We start from the raw sequence: 15,410 nt of genomic DNA, 5'->3' as shown, positions 1-15,410 counted from the left end.
ATCGTCATAGACTATAACAATAAAATATGCTGAGAGAAAAGAAAACACAATTACAATGTTCAATTGAAGCCATGTAGAGTGACTGATTAGTATTTCTACCTTCAAGTGATATAAGATTATTCCAGTACTCAGAAGGTCATCATCAATGCCAATCAGATGAGGCAGCTCAGAATCTAGAACAACTCCAATTCCTTCTTTCCTCAGGGCTAACGTTTGTTCCTAAAATGAGAAGGAAAAATTTTTTTTTACAAAAAGGTTAAATTTATTTGAAAGAAAAGTCAACTGAAAGAGAAAAGCCAACTGAAATGTTTAAAGGGAAAACTACATTCTTTAAATACAGTATTTAAATGCCCATGATTTACTTCTCATTAAAAACCAGGAAAGCATGGTGAAAGTGTGGTTATAAATTTCAATTAGAAACCCTATTGCATGCTGGAATTATTCATGATATTTATTTTCACATTCAACTCTAGCAGATAAAATTAACTAAACTTCCAGAGCTACCTTATGTCTAAATCCTTCAAGGCCTAGGTTAAATGCTATTTCCTCAACTAAAGTTGGAATACACCAGATAAAAGTGATATCTCCCATCCCAGAAGGACATTGACATAGCAAGGTCACAAGGCTGTCAGATCTTGAACCTAAGTCTTCTGATTCTGCTTCCAGGGCATTTTCCACTCCACTCTCTTTTTAGCACAAGGCCTTGCATACAGTTTACTCAATAAAACACTGCTGATTGATCACTCATCAAAGACAAAATAAATATCACCTGTTTTTCTACCAGATAGTGAAGTAAAAGTAAGGGAAATCAAACAAGGAAGGGCTTGGAAACCTTACTCTGCTGGCCAGAAAGGTGGGAGTGGGGGCACAGGGCGAAGGGTATCATCAGATGAATGCTATTTTCCATCAAATAGTGAAGAAGAAATGAAAAATGTGGCTTTTTCAGACATAAGTGGTTGCAGGATATGTGGAGCTCATAACAAAGATTGCAAAATGTAAGTATCAGCCTCTTTCAGACTTCTAAGAAGCTCCATTTGCACCACATAAAATATCTGTTTCAGGACTCTGATCAGTGTGAAGGAATTGTAAAGAAGCATTTTAGCCTTTTAGGAGGTAAGAATTGGTTCCTTAACCAACTTGAGCGGAGTATAGGGTTTAGGCCATCAGATAGCCATATTACACAGTCTAGAGATAGATACATAGATAGATGTTACACAGTCTAGAGCAGCAGTTCTTAAACTGTGGGTCTCGACACCATATGAGGCTGCATACATTAATGTGGGGGTCACAAAAAATTTGGCAATAGTAAAAGGTTTCTGAACACACAAGGACCAAAAAATTAATTCAAAATCAAACACATAATGAATCCAAGGTGTTTCTGGCAGCACTTGCCAGATTTCACTGCAGCCTTGGTTCTGATCATACAACATGTACACTTTGCACTGCGCATGCCTTCACATAATGCCAGCAAACGCTGCCAGAAGCACCTCAGCTCAGATTCAAGACTATTGTATGTTATGAATTGAAGTGTTTTTACTGCACATACAAAGTTTTTCTAATCTTACAGAAACATAGCAATTTAAGGAATATAAAGACATTTAATATTTTCCTACCATCATTCCTCAGCATGTAAGTATCAAATTACTATACCTTCGGATTGTATTGTGTTAGAATGTTTGATTTTAAAAATTGCTGTTTTTCCTTCTTTAACAGAAAAATAAGTGTTTACTTGCAGCAAATAAAGACAAAAGCCCTTTAATAATATTTCTCCACCATCACTGTATGAACATTATTTTTTTTTAATTAAGCACAAACAAATGTAATTTCATGAATTAAAGCTAGTATTTACTTGAGAAATTATTAGCAATATTTATATTTTAGGACAAAAATATTTTTTGGTTATGGATAAGTGACTAAATTTAGACAGAAGAGGTAAAAATACTGATGACAATGCAGCACAGTCTTTGCTACCAGGTTGTAATACACCTAAATTGACAAGAAAAAGAAAATATGTTGAATCATTTTTGCAATATGGATTTACTTCTAATAATGATGATGGTGTAGAAAAACCTCTTTGCTTAATTTGTAATGAAGTTTTGGCTGCGGAGACCATGAAACCAGCCAAACTAAAATGACATCTTAATATCAAGCATGCAGCATACTGCAATAAACTAAAGAAATTTTTTTGAATAACTTTTAAAATCTTCAAAGAAAAACAATGTTTTGAGAAATTTGTTACTGTCAACAAAAAGTATTTACTTGCAGCTTACAAAACTTATTTAATTGCAAAAAACTAAAAAGCCCTATGCAATAGATCTCTTGTTCCCTCCTATGAAAATGTCAGAAATAGTTCAAGGGCAAAAGTATGGGGATAAAATTCACAAAATTCCTTTATTGAATGATATTTCCAAAAGAATTTCTGAAATAAGTCATGACCATTTCCAGCAGCTTATTACCAGACTTAAGGGCACCCCAAAGTTTGCAATTCAGTTAGATGAAACAACTGATCTTTCTAACATGGCACAGTTGTTGCTTCATGTAAGATATGTTTATAAAGGAAGCTTACATGAGGAATTATTGTTTTGTTGCCCTTTGGAAGGACACAAAACAGAGGAAAACAGATACACACACACACACACACACATACACATACACATCTTAAAGTTGATGATTTTTTCACAAATGAAGGTTTACAGTGGAAAAATTACATTGGAGTCTGTACAGACAGTGTTGGAGTAATGACCGGTGAGAATGTTGTATTTGTAGCAAAAGCTAAAGCTGGTGGCAATGAACATTTCACTTTTACTCACTGCATGATCCATCAGGAGGCATTTGTAGCCAAAAAAATATCACCAGAGTTAGATGTTGTGCTTCAAAATTATTAACTTCATTAAAAGTCATGTCCTTAACAATCATTTATTTTCAAACCTTTGCAAAGACATGGACTCTGATGACAAAAGTATATTACTCCATGCAGAGGTGAGGTGGATCTCTAGAGGGCAAAGTTTAAACAGATTATTGAAATTGAAAGATGAAGTTGTTATATTTCTGACTGATCAGAAATCCAATTTCATTAATTTTTTTCACAATGACTTGTGGCTTTCAAAACTGTGCTATTTGCCAGATATTTTTTAAAAACTCAATGATTTAAACATGTCGCTTCAAGGAAAAAACTGTAACGTGTATGTTAAAAGATAAAATGGAAAGTTTTACTACAAAAGTTAACATATGGAAGAAAGGGGTAGAAAATGGTTCTTTAGAAATGTTTACAGCTACAGATGATTTTATAACTGAAAATAACCTTCCCAAAGATTTAATTTTAAGAGTTACAATTGATCATCTGAAGTGCCTGGAGAAACAGCTTCAGAAACACTTCCCTTCAAATTGATTCTAAAAAACTAAGTTGGGTTCATAAACCATACTCAAATGAAATCAGAAACCTCAGTCATCTACTATTAAAAGTTTAAGAAGAATTTGCCTAATTATCAAAAAATAGGTTTAAAACTTGAGTTTCCTAAAAAATCATTAAATGAATTTTGGCTTGGGATTAGGATAGAATTTCCAACAATTTCTGAAATGGCCCTAAACATACTTCTGCCATTTTGTACTACGTATTTATGTAAAGCGGCCTTCTCAGCACTGATGATCATAAAATCAAAATACTGATCAACTCTGAAAAAACAATGAAGATGCTCTAAGTCCTGCAGTATCAAATATTCTGCCAAGATGTAATCCTTTATGTAAAAATAAACAAGCACATCCATCTCATTAGTATGCAAATTTGCTTTCATCTTTAATAAATGGTAAAATTATATGTATACCAAAGAACTGTTTTACAACAAATTTCTTCATGATTTAATTTCAGTAAATATTTGATTTGTATATCTATTTTATATACCTATATATATATTGGTGTTGTGTAAAATTTCTCAGGCAAAAAGGGGTTGTGAGTGGAAAAAGTTTAAGAAGCCCTGGTCTACAGAATAACGAAAATGATCAGTTATGCACTTATCAGTGGTCATTGTTGTTTTCAGTCTGTCCAACCCCTTTTTGGGGGTTTTCTTAGCAAAGATACTAGGGTGGCTTGGCATTTCCTTCTCCAGCTCATTTTACAGAGGAGGAAACTGAGGCAAATAGGGTTAAATGACTTGTCCAAGGTCATATAGATAGTGTCTGAGTCTGGATTTGAACTCAGGTCCTCCCGACTCTAAGCCAGGCCCTCTATCCACTGCCTCACCTAGCTGACCCTTAGGCCCATATAAAAATACAAACCAGTAAATTCTTTAAGAGCAGTTCTGGCTATCAAGTAGAGAGCCAGCTACAGAGGAAGAATCCAAATCAGAAGAGGAAATCACTCTTCCAGAGTTGATCTGTAGAGAGTATCAGGCCCAGGGAATGACATGACCAGCAGACACCAGAAGAGAGTAACATGAGGTCACCACAAGAATCAGTCAGTCAATAAACATTACAAGCTTACTAAGTGCCATGCACTGTCTTACATGCCAGACATACAAAGAAAGGCAAGAGACAGAACCTGCTCTCAAGGAGCTCACAGTCTAATAGAGGCAACAACATGCCAATGACGATGTACAAACAACACATATAGGGACAATTTGGAGGTAATCAACAGAGGGGAGGTAGGATAATTAAGAGGGGTTGGGAAAGGATTGAGAAAAAACACTCACGTGTGGTTGTACCAGCAGTGTGAGCTATCGTGTGTGTTCCCTATATGTGCGCCTCTCTGCTAGTGTGTTCTGGGTGTGCCCACTCTTTCTTCTGATGGGGTATACATTTACACGAAAAGTGCATGGCAGGTTTATGGGAGCATTTTTGTTACTCACTTCCCACCTGGCTGCACTCATCTGGATGTACCCCAGGAATCTCAGCATCCTACAAGATCACTTCACAGCCCTGGAAATGACCCCTTATCAGGGACCCTGTCCCTAGGGCCACGGCCTCTGACTGGAAAGGAGAGAGATGGAGAACTTCTCTCAGAATTTCCATTTAAGGAGGGAGCCCAGGCCAGCTATTGCTTCATTTCCCACACAGCTGCACTCTTCTAAATTTCATTATCATGCCCCACCCTCACCCCCTTCAGCTTTTGTATGTAGTCTTCCCCGAATAAGCAACGTGAGGACAGGAATTGGAATTTTCTTTTTCTTTTTCTTTTTTACTTTTTTTGGTATTCCCAGTGCTTAGCTCAGTGCCTGGCACATACTAGACACACTCATACTGTTATTTTAATAAATGTGCTTACTTTGTGCTAACTCCAAAAACTGGCTTAAAAGTGAACACTACAGAGAGACTCATGCTATATTTGAGTAGAATGGCCTCCTTGGAGAAGTGGTAGGTTCCTCAATGTTGGAGGTCTTCATATAGAGAATGCACAAAAACTTATGAGGTATATTATAGTGGAGATTCCGATCATTCACGGGTTAGACTAAATACCTGCCAACATCTTTTTCAGCTCAAATTCTGTGCTTCTTTAAGAATGAATTCACAGAGTATTACTTATTCGAACCTAGGGTAGTCTTCTCCTAGGGGACCCAACTTTTGATCTTGGGTTGGAGGGAGAAGAACAACCCACAGATACATGAAAAATTAAGAACATAACTGATAACTCATTTCAATGACAAATTTGAGTGATTATAAGAGAAAAAATTAACTGAGGGGGAAAAACTTTGCATTAAATCTAACAAAATTTCAAGAGAGCTGAGATATATAGGAAGTTGATAAAAATATAACAAGAATGAATTCCCTAATAATGATGACAAAGTATGTCTCCCATTTCTTGGCAAAGAAATGGTGGACTAGAGATGCAAAATGAAACATACATATTCATGGATGACCAACATATTGATTTGTTTTACTTGACTATACTTAGGTATTACAAGAGGTGAGTTAGTGGGAAATAACAGATATACCCCCCAAAAAAAAAAGAAATTCAGAAATGTATGCAAAAAATTAAATTTAATATAAACTTTAAAAACTACATAACAGAAGTTCAGTTTCACACACAATCTTTTTTGTGCTTTGTATGCTGGAATGCCTGGGTTCACTGACAATTGTTAAGTTCAAATTAAAAAACAATTTTTAAAAGAAACTGTGACAACCCCTTCTTCCTAAATTCTAACAGCAGAGACTCTACAAAAGAAAATGTCCTAAGAGAAAAAGGAGGCAAAATTCTGACCAGATAATCACAAATGATCCCGATAAGAAAAAAAAAATTCTAGAGACATCTAAAGAGAATACTGTAGCTTTACAAACTGTGCTCCAAAGAACTCAGATTTTAAAAGGACAAACTAAAAAATTAAAGGATACATGCAACCAAAGAAAAATACAAAAGGCTGGTATGGATCAAATGCAATATTTCTAAAGCTGTTAGCTTAGTGCCCAGCACATAGTAGGCACTATATAAATGTTAGCTATTATTATTATGGAACTGGAAGAATGATGTTTAAGAGGCCTTTAAAATGAATAGCAATTTGGGGAAAATGCTAAGAATTCAAGAATTAAATTGAGGATTCAAGGATTAAATCTGAATATTTATTAAACTACTTCAGCATCAATAATTTGGGCAATCCAAGATCTGTCCTGGGCAAAAAACAAAGGGGGGTTTGGGGTGGGGAACCACAAGTAATACGTAAAGGAGTTTATTACATTTTTTAGACAGCTCTTTTTATTAAAAACTCTCTAGTTCTACCTTCAGAAGTAAAATAGAATGAGTATATTTCCTCTACCATGTGACTGTCCCTCAAATATATGAAGACAATCACTATATTTCCCCCAAGTCTTCTCTTCCCCAAGGTAAATATCCTACTGCTTTAGCCATGGTTTCCAGATGTTTCACAGTCTCCCTCATCCTCCTCGGGGTCCTCTAGCTTTACTATGTTTACACAAACTGCTTGTGGTTAGGATTACCAACCCACATTCTCATATTGTATTTGAAGAGTTGATTTTTTTTAAGCTACATTCAACCCTTTACATTTATTCTGATTAACTAGACTCTGAGATCATTCCACATTGCATCTGCTTCTCTACCTGTTTTCAACTCCAAGGAATAAGATGTTCATGCAGGGTACCGCCTGGTGTCCCATCACCCCCCCATACTTTTCCTGGCTCCTTTTGTACCCCGTCTTCCCCCTTTAGATTCTAAGCTCCTTGAGGGCAGAGACTTTCTTTTAATTAGCTGTATTCCCAGTGCTTAGCACAGTGCCTGGCATATAGTTGGCACTTAATATTTACTGCATTGGATTTAAATTTTTTCTTCTTATATTCATTCTCTCACTCTGGCCTCTCAGGTTCCTTCTTAGATCCTGCTTTTGCAATCCAACATGATCCCTCCCAACATTATATCATCTTCAAATTTGATAATTATGCTTTATGGGTTATAAAGGGAATCACTTTCCATTCCTACTCTCTTTATCCCTCACAATTGTAGATCATTGTGTAGTTTAAGAAGTGTTGATATATTTCATCTGACCCTCATAACAGTAAGAGACAATGTAGTATAAAGGAAAGAGAGATGGAGTGGGAGTCAGGAGAGAATTGGGTTTGAATCCTACTCTTGGATACTGCCTAATTATCCTACTATGGGCAAGTCACTTAATTTTTTTCTTGTCTAGTTTTTCTGTGAAATGGGCATATATGATCTGTAGTACAACATCATAGGGTTGTGGTGAGGAAATGTATGTAGTCTGTAAAATTTTTATCATAAACATTATTACTACAACCCTGTGGAGGAGGCAAAGGAGGGAGTATCATCTCTATTTTACATATGACAACTATTGCCAAGACTGCCATATTTTACTACATAATTGTGGCACCCTGGGTGGTTTTTTTTTCAGTCCAAAATTTGGTTTATAACCTTTCATCAAGTAACCATCACATAGTATAATTCTGTTTGTCAAGTCACTTAAAAGATAAACAGAGCAAAAATGTACTCACCAGTGGCACATGGATACACATTTATCTCTTGCCTGTTGTGAGCCATGAGCCTAGAATTCTCAGTGTACCCGGATTGTCAGTATGTTTCCAAAAGCCCACTTGTGTGTTTTGTTTAGAGTCCTGCAGTACTAATGGTATTGTCACTCAACCCAATGAAGAGTCATAGGAGCAAGGTGAGCTGGTGGCCAGGCTAAGCTGCCATGAGTAAGTCACGTGATAATGTAAGACTTGCATCTTCCCAGTTTTAATATATATTTGTGAGTATTCTGTGCATCTTAATCTTGCACTAAAGACAGTTTAGTAATAAATAATTTTTAAGAAATACCATCACAATTTTTTTAAAGTTTTCACATAATGGTCACACCCCCGTTTTTGAAAAAAATGACAAAATCTGTGATGATTACGCAGTGAAATATGGTAGTTAACTGATTTATTCAAACGCATATAGCTAGTAAGTGAAATGAAGATTAAAGAGTCCACATCTTCTGACTCCTCATCCACTGCTCTTTCCACTACACTATATATTGCCTCTTTTTATTTACTATTAAGTGGCACAGTGTATAGAATGGTGGGCCTTGAATAAGGAAGACTTTAATTCTAATCCAGTCTTGGACACTAGCTGTGTGGCCCTGGGCAAGTCACATAAACTGTCTGTCTTGCTCTTCCTTAATTGTTAAATAAGGAAAATAATAACACCTACTTTCCAGCGTTGCTGTGAAAATCAAATGAGATACTATTTACAAAGCACAGTGCCTGGCAATTAATAAGCCCTTAATTATGCTTGCTTCCTTCCTTTCTTCCTAGCTTGTTTCTGAATTTTAAAAAAATTCACTTACAATTTTTTTTATAATATGCAGATTTCTTTTTAATGTGTTCCTATCCAGCAGAAGGGTTAAAATAGGGTCTAGAAAGCTGTCAGTGATACTATAGAGAAGATTTCTGCTTTGGAGGAATGGCTAGTAATGCCAGGTCCTCTGGAAAGAGTGAGGTTTTTGTTTGCTCAAGAAGACGGAAAGAGTGTGAAGTGAAGGAAAAAGGAGATATAGGAAAAGAGGAAATTAACAATAGATAAGTGATTCCAGAGGATACAAGAGAATGGGAGGGTAGAGGAGGATATGGACTTTGGAAAGCTAGGGATGAGCATATAGGAAAAGATGGGAAGGAGAAAGGGGAACACTTTTCACCTCTGTTGTAGTTGATTTTTAATCATAAAGATGAGGGGAGCAGGCAGGGAATCTGCCTGAAATAGGTGAGGTGAGGACCAGTTAACAGGGGTCACCCCCTCTCTAGGGTCACTGGATGACTGAGCAAGGAATAGGTAGGTGACCTTGTTGCCTGACATTCCCAGAGGAAGGTAGTGATTAGGCTTCTCTGGACTACACTGAACTCCCATTCTGTACCCACCTTCAAGCCTCCTCATATGATGGGAGGGAATAAGATATATCTAGGAGATACTCAGCATATAGCTCCTCCAAAGCAGGTTCTTTCCAACTCTCTGATCCTACCTCGAGCAGCAAAGTCAATTGAAGTCAATGCCAGAGAGAAAAAATGTATATAAAATCAGATGTGTCACTTTCCTAAAGAACTTTCAAACAATTTAGGAAATGAAACCAAGCAAACATCTTACATACAGCTTAAAGCTTAAAAGACAATCAACACCTGACATTCTCTAAATCAAAGATTTTCAATCTGCTATGTGGAGTGCTATTAATAAGCATCTACCATAGTGTCCTATAAACAATAGGGAATCAATAAATGTATATTAAATGAATAGAATTCAGAAATTTCAGAAGGGACAGCTTGCTTGTAAGATGTTACACTAAGTGCATAAGAATATAGTGGAACAGAGATCTCTCCTACAATTCCATGTAAATATGTGTATATTATCTGTCTTGTGTGTTGTGTTTGTCCCTTGTTCTCGAAGAGGACCATGACATCAGGGAAATGATGACATGACTTCCAATTGCCTTTGTTTTGAGTGAGGGAAGGCTATGCAAAGTCACCAGCCTCACTTTCTCCTCCAGACCCATCTGAGTCCAGTGGCCAGATATGGATCAGGATGACTAGAAATGGCCCAGAAGAAGGAAGATAAAGCATTTATTAGGTGCCTACTATGTGCCAAACAATGAGCTAAGTGCTGGAGATACAAAGAGAACCACTCAAATCAGTCCTGACCTACAGGGAGCTTATATGCTAATGGAGGAAAACTACACATAAGGAGGAACTGGAGGGCAGGGGGAAGCCTGGTGTAGCTGCAGCTGTGCTGGAAGTATCTTGAAGGCCTGGAACCACGCAAGAAAATGCCAACTTTTGGGCAGAAAGAGGAGATAGTCAAAACTGACAGAGGGTTAAGAAAAATTTCAAGAAATGAACATCTGAAAAGACAGCAAATTAATTTGAAATCCACTGAATGCCAAGCAAATGGAAAGAAAGAGCTCTGTATAACTTAAATTAGGGACTAAGAAAGGAAGGACTAATAGGGTCAGTCAAAATCAGCAATGCCCTTAACTTGTTCTTCCTGTCAGTCATATGTGCATCCAGCACCAGAAAAACTGCTGAGAATCTTAGTCTTAGATAAAAGTCAGTGACTTCAATAACTCTGATTTACTACACTGGGGTCCTTGTAAATCTTGAGGAAAATGATCCCTCCACTCTCACCTGAGGGCATTAGTGGAATTAGTAAATTTTCTTCTTTCGTAAAGTTCATAGCTAGCTACGTAAAGCAGGGGAGGCATTTTTTTAAAAGGGCTGATTGCACCAAGAGAGAATCTTTACCACACAGCCCCACACTATAAATCAAGCTCATCCGGAGAAGTAGCTGAAATCTCAAACACTGACAAGATTGCATACAACAGCCCAACAACAGTGTCAGGGCTCTGCCCATCCTGGCATGTATGAAAAGTACATATTCACAGAAGAGAAAACATTTCCTTCATATTTTTCTTCACTCCAGAAGTGTGCAAAACAATGAGAACCTCCCCTCCCCATCCAAAGAAGCAATATTCACCTGCAATAGTTCCCCTCGAACAGATTACTTTGGACTAGTTCCCAGTTAAATATTCATTTTTCCCACTGCAACCCTTTTTATGGAAATATTCAGGGCTTATGGACTTTGAATAACATTTGAAATATAGAACATTAGTTTCTTCAGGTCAAAAGCATTACCTGGACTGGAAAAAACACACATACACACATTGGCAAAAGCTGAATTATATAAAAGTTTTCCAAGATACAGGGGGGAAAATGAATTTGTGATTAATACTGCCCTACGGCTCTCTGACATTCAAACTGCATTCTACTACTACATGATATTATAAAAGTGTCACCTCATAAAACTAAAAACTAGGGTTTAAATCATTGTTCAAGTGAAAAAGTAATTTCAGATGAAAATATCTATCACATATTAAATATTTATTGAGTGGCATGTACTGTTATGCATAATTTATGAAACACTTCTTTGACAAGATAGAATACTTAGCATAGCACAGCCTGGTACCCCCGTCTATAACTACAGGCATACTGTATCCCCAAAGAAACAGATAAAACATTTAGAGCCACACATATTTTGCAACTGAACAAAGCATTTGACAACCAGGCTTACCCAGATAAAAAGAAAACCATAAAGGATTTAAGATTTTAAAGAACATTACAAGAGAAAACAACAATTCACACATAATTAGAAACAAATGATAATCAATCTATCAATCCTAATTAAGCACCTACAAAAGAGTGCAAAAGACAGTCCCTATCCTCATAGAGTTTACATTCTAATAAGGGAGACAACATGCAAACAAATAGATATAAAGCAAGTCATTTTTGTTGTTGTTTAGTAGACCCCATTTGGGGTTTTCTTGGCAAAGATACTAGAGTAGTTTGCCATTTCTTTCTCCAGCTCATTTTACATACAAGGAAATTGAGGCAACTAGAGTTAAGTGACTTGCCCAGGATAACACAGCTAGTAAATATCTGAGGCCAGATTTGAACTCAGGTTGATGAGTCTTCCTGTACTAGTACTAGAAAAACCAATTTAATAATTTAAAGTAAGACCCAGTTCTTACAAGTAAGAAGTCTCCTTAGGAAACCACATTCCTGATCTTACTGGGAAGGGAAGTGAATAAGCATTTATATGTATCAGACACTGTCTTAAGTGCTTGAACAAATATTACCTCATTTGATCTTCAGAATAACCCTGCAAGTTATGTGCTATTATTTTCCCCATTTAACAGTTGAAGAAACTGAGGCAAACAGCAATTAAGTGACTTACCCAGGATCACAATGCTAGAAAGTATCTGAGGATGCATTTGAACTCAGATCTTCCTGACTCCAGGTCCAGCTGTCTATCTCTCACACCACTTAGTGGCCTAAATATTAAGATTACTTGCCAACTATAGCAAGGTTACCTGGAACCTTCAAGCAATGAATGAACTGTTCTTGATGAACACATTTTCTGTATACCTGAGGATCAAGTGCCACTGCTTTTTTTTAACTTTTTTTTAAATGAAAACCATTATAAGATGCATAATTTCCTCCCCTCAAAAAATTTTTGCACCATTCTGTGGAAAATCCAGATAATAAACTGAATTATTTGGCTTATAATGAATGCTTCTATCACCCAAATGGCTGAATGTTACTGATTTCCCTAAGCAGATACAGATATCTGCCTCTGCCTCTCTGATTCCTATGTCTATCATCCTTGCCTTCAGCATTACAGCATGAAAGGTCAATGTGTCATTTATTCTCCCCCACCATTGCTAACTCCTGTCTCTTCAGCTCCTTCCTGCTCACAACCTCAGTTGCTTCCAAACTCTACAGAGAGCCTCATTCTTTTTTGCTTTGCTTTTTCTCTCCTTTTTTATTTCTTCTCTTTCTTCTACCATATTTCTTGGTTTTTGTACAAAAAGACTAGCCTTTTAATAACATTGCCCCAAAAAGTCAACTTCCCAATCACAGTGCACTGGGTGTCTCAGAACATTTGCTCTTCACCAAGAAGGGGAAAGTAGAAAGAGGATTGGTTACTTTTTTATATAAAGCCATTCTGAAAGCTGAGGGTTCCCAAAGGCTCTGGATAGATGAAGTTTTGCTAGAAGGTTCCTCTAGGGAGGGGCCTAACCCAACCTCTCTAGGTCACTGCCTAGACCTCTGCAAACAAAAACCCCTAGGCAGTGTTAGATATCTTGTTGCCTCAAATCCCACTGAAAGTTCTACCTTTGCAATAGTAATTTCATGTCTCCTTTGGACCAAGAGCACTGTTAATCTGGATGTCTGAAAACAGAAACCTTGTAGCTGCTTAAAGGGAGAATTCAGTTGAGCCCCTGAAAGGAGTCAACACCTGAGGTTTTTCGTTTGTTTTCAAAGGTGTCACAGAACTATAAAAGGTCCTGGCCTATGGAATCAGAGAAAATAGAACCTTGGCCCCAAAAGGGTCTCACTTCCAACCCAGGCTTTAGTCTCCAGGAATACAGGACAACAGAGGGCCTGGTACAATGGTAACTGTTACCTAGGCCTCAGCAGATACACTGAGAGAAAACTGGAAGAACTGCTTCAGTGGAGCCTTAAAAACATCACAGAGCCTAAGCCTCAGGACAGTGAAGGAAATATGGGAGCCTTTGCTTCCAGAAACTCAAGTACAGTGATCTAAGCCATATGTCAGACATCTCCTGGGTGTGTCATTTCCTGCCATCACGACAGGAGGTTCAAAAATAGGTACAGAATAGGAGTTCAGTGTAGTCCAGAAAAACCTAATCACTACCTTCCTTTAAGAATGTTAGGCAACAAGGGTACCTACCTATTCCTTGCTCAGTCATCCAGTGACCCTAGAGGGGGATGCCCCCTATTAACTGGTCCTCACCTTACCTATTTCAGACTAATTCCTTGTCTGCTTCCATTACCTTCATGATTAAAAATCAGCCAAAGCAGAGATGAAAATTCTTTCCCTTTCCTTTTCCCATTTTTTCCTATATGTTCATCCTTAGCTTCCCAAAGTACATATCCTCCTCCTCCCTCCCATTCTCTTGTATCCTCTGGAATCATTTATCTATTGTTACTTTCCGCTTTTCATATATCTCCTTTTTTCTTCACTTCATACTCTTTCCATCTTCTTGAGCAAACAGAAAGCTAACTCTATCCAGAACAGCCTGCATTACTAGCCACTCCACTTCCTTCCCTCATGTATTAACAAGCACTAGGTCAGGAAGAAGAACAGAATACTCTTCACTCATTTCTTCACTGACCCCTTTGACACCACCATGGGCAACCTCATTTTGAGGTTCATGCCTCCTTTCTTTTTAATACCTAGTTCAAATTGCTGCTGATATCTATCATCCTCCAGTATCCATTTTCTCTCTTTTCTCAATGCAATTAAACAAGCATTTGTTAAGTTCCTATTACATACCAGACAGTGTGCGGGATGCTGAGGAGACAATGACAAAAAAAAAATGAAAGAGTGCCTGCCTGCCCTTCAGGCAATTATCTTCTTCTAAGGAGTTGGGTTCCTGCACAGGCTTAGTCTCTATTCCAACCCCCACCTCACAGTTGAGGTCTTCAACATACATTTTAATATCTTCTCAAATATCCTGAGCCCCAAGTTCATTAAGTCCCTAAACTTCCACGAGCTTCAGTTTCACTCTCTCTCAGCCACAAACAGGGATTGTCATAGCACTGATCTGATCACCACTCATAACTGTTCCATCTCCATGGTTTACTACATGGAAATCCTTTTCTTCTACCATAACCTCCTATCCTTCAATCTCTCCCAGGCTCACTGTTCCTAGACCTAGTCTTCATCCCTATCAGGGCTTACCAGTTTTCCTAATACTTCACTCCTACTCTTAACTTCCATCCTTTCACTGTCTTGATCCTGTGATTAACCATTTCAATCATAGACCAACAAGTAGCCTTGACTCCCTAGGACAAGGGTGGAGAACTTATGGCCTCAAGGCCACATGTAGCCCTCTAGGTCCTCAAGTGAGGCCCTTTGACTGAATCCAAACTTCCCAGAACAAATCCCCTAAATAAAAGGATTTGTTCTGTAAAATTGGACTCAGTCAAAAGGCCATACCCAAGGACCTAGAAAGCAACATGTGGCCTGGAGGCCCTTCTCTGCCCTAGGACACTGCTTCAATTACCAGTCATATCTTAATCAAACCAGAAGTCTGGACTACTTTCATTTTCTACATTCCTTCTCATGTCCAGCTGAATACAGTTTGAGGAAGTCAACTATTAACTGTGTTCATTATATATTTCATTTAATCTTAACTGGACTGATCTTGAATTAGTTGGGCAGTGATGCTTTTATTCTTCCCTGGGCTGAGTCCTATCATAGTCTCTACAGTGATCGTTCCAAACCTTTGTCTCTTTCCTCAGACCTCTTATACCACCTCCTCCTTACTCCCTCTCTCAGCAGAAAACTATCTCTTACTTTACTGAAAAAAGAGGTCATCTCCAACTTCCTCTTCCTTCCAACT

General features: G+C 37.7%; 1 protein-coding gene across 4 annotated transcripts in view; it reads right to left on the bottom strand.

Annotated features, from left to right (window-relative positions):
- The window catches only part of KIF16B (kinesin family member 16B), a 350,941-nt gene that overhangs the window by 192,995 nt on the left and 142,536 nt on the right, over window positions 1–15,410 (bottom strand). For all 4 annotated transcript variants that reach the window (XM_020986360.2, XM_078149707.1, XM_020986316.2 and 1 more), the window contains exon 13: window positions 100–219. In XM_020986360.2, coding sequence (XP_020842019.1) covers window positions 100–219 — 120 coding nt within the window. The remainder of the gene's footprint in view (window positions 1–99; window positions 220–15,410) is intronic.

Source organism: Phascolarctos cinereus, unplaced genomic scaffold (assembly GCF_003287225.1).
Source record: "Phascolarctos cinereus isolate Bilbo 61053 unplaced genomic scaffold, phaCin_HiC Scaffold_2;HRSCAF=192, whole genome shotgun sequence".
NCBI lineage: Eukaryota > Metazoa > Chordata > Mammalia > Diprotodontia > Phascolarctidae > Phascolarctos > Phascolarctos cinereus.
This window is presented reverse-complemented; position numbering and strand designations above follow the sequence as displayed.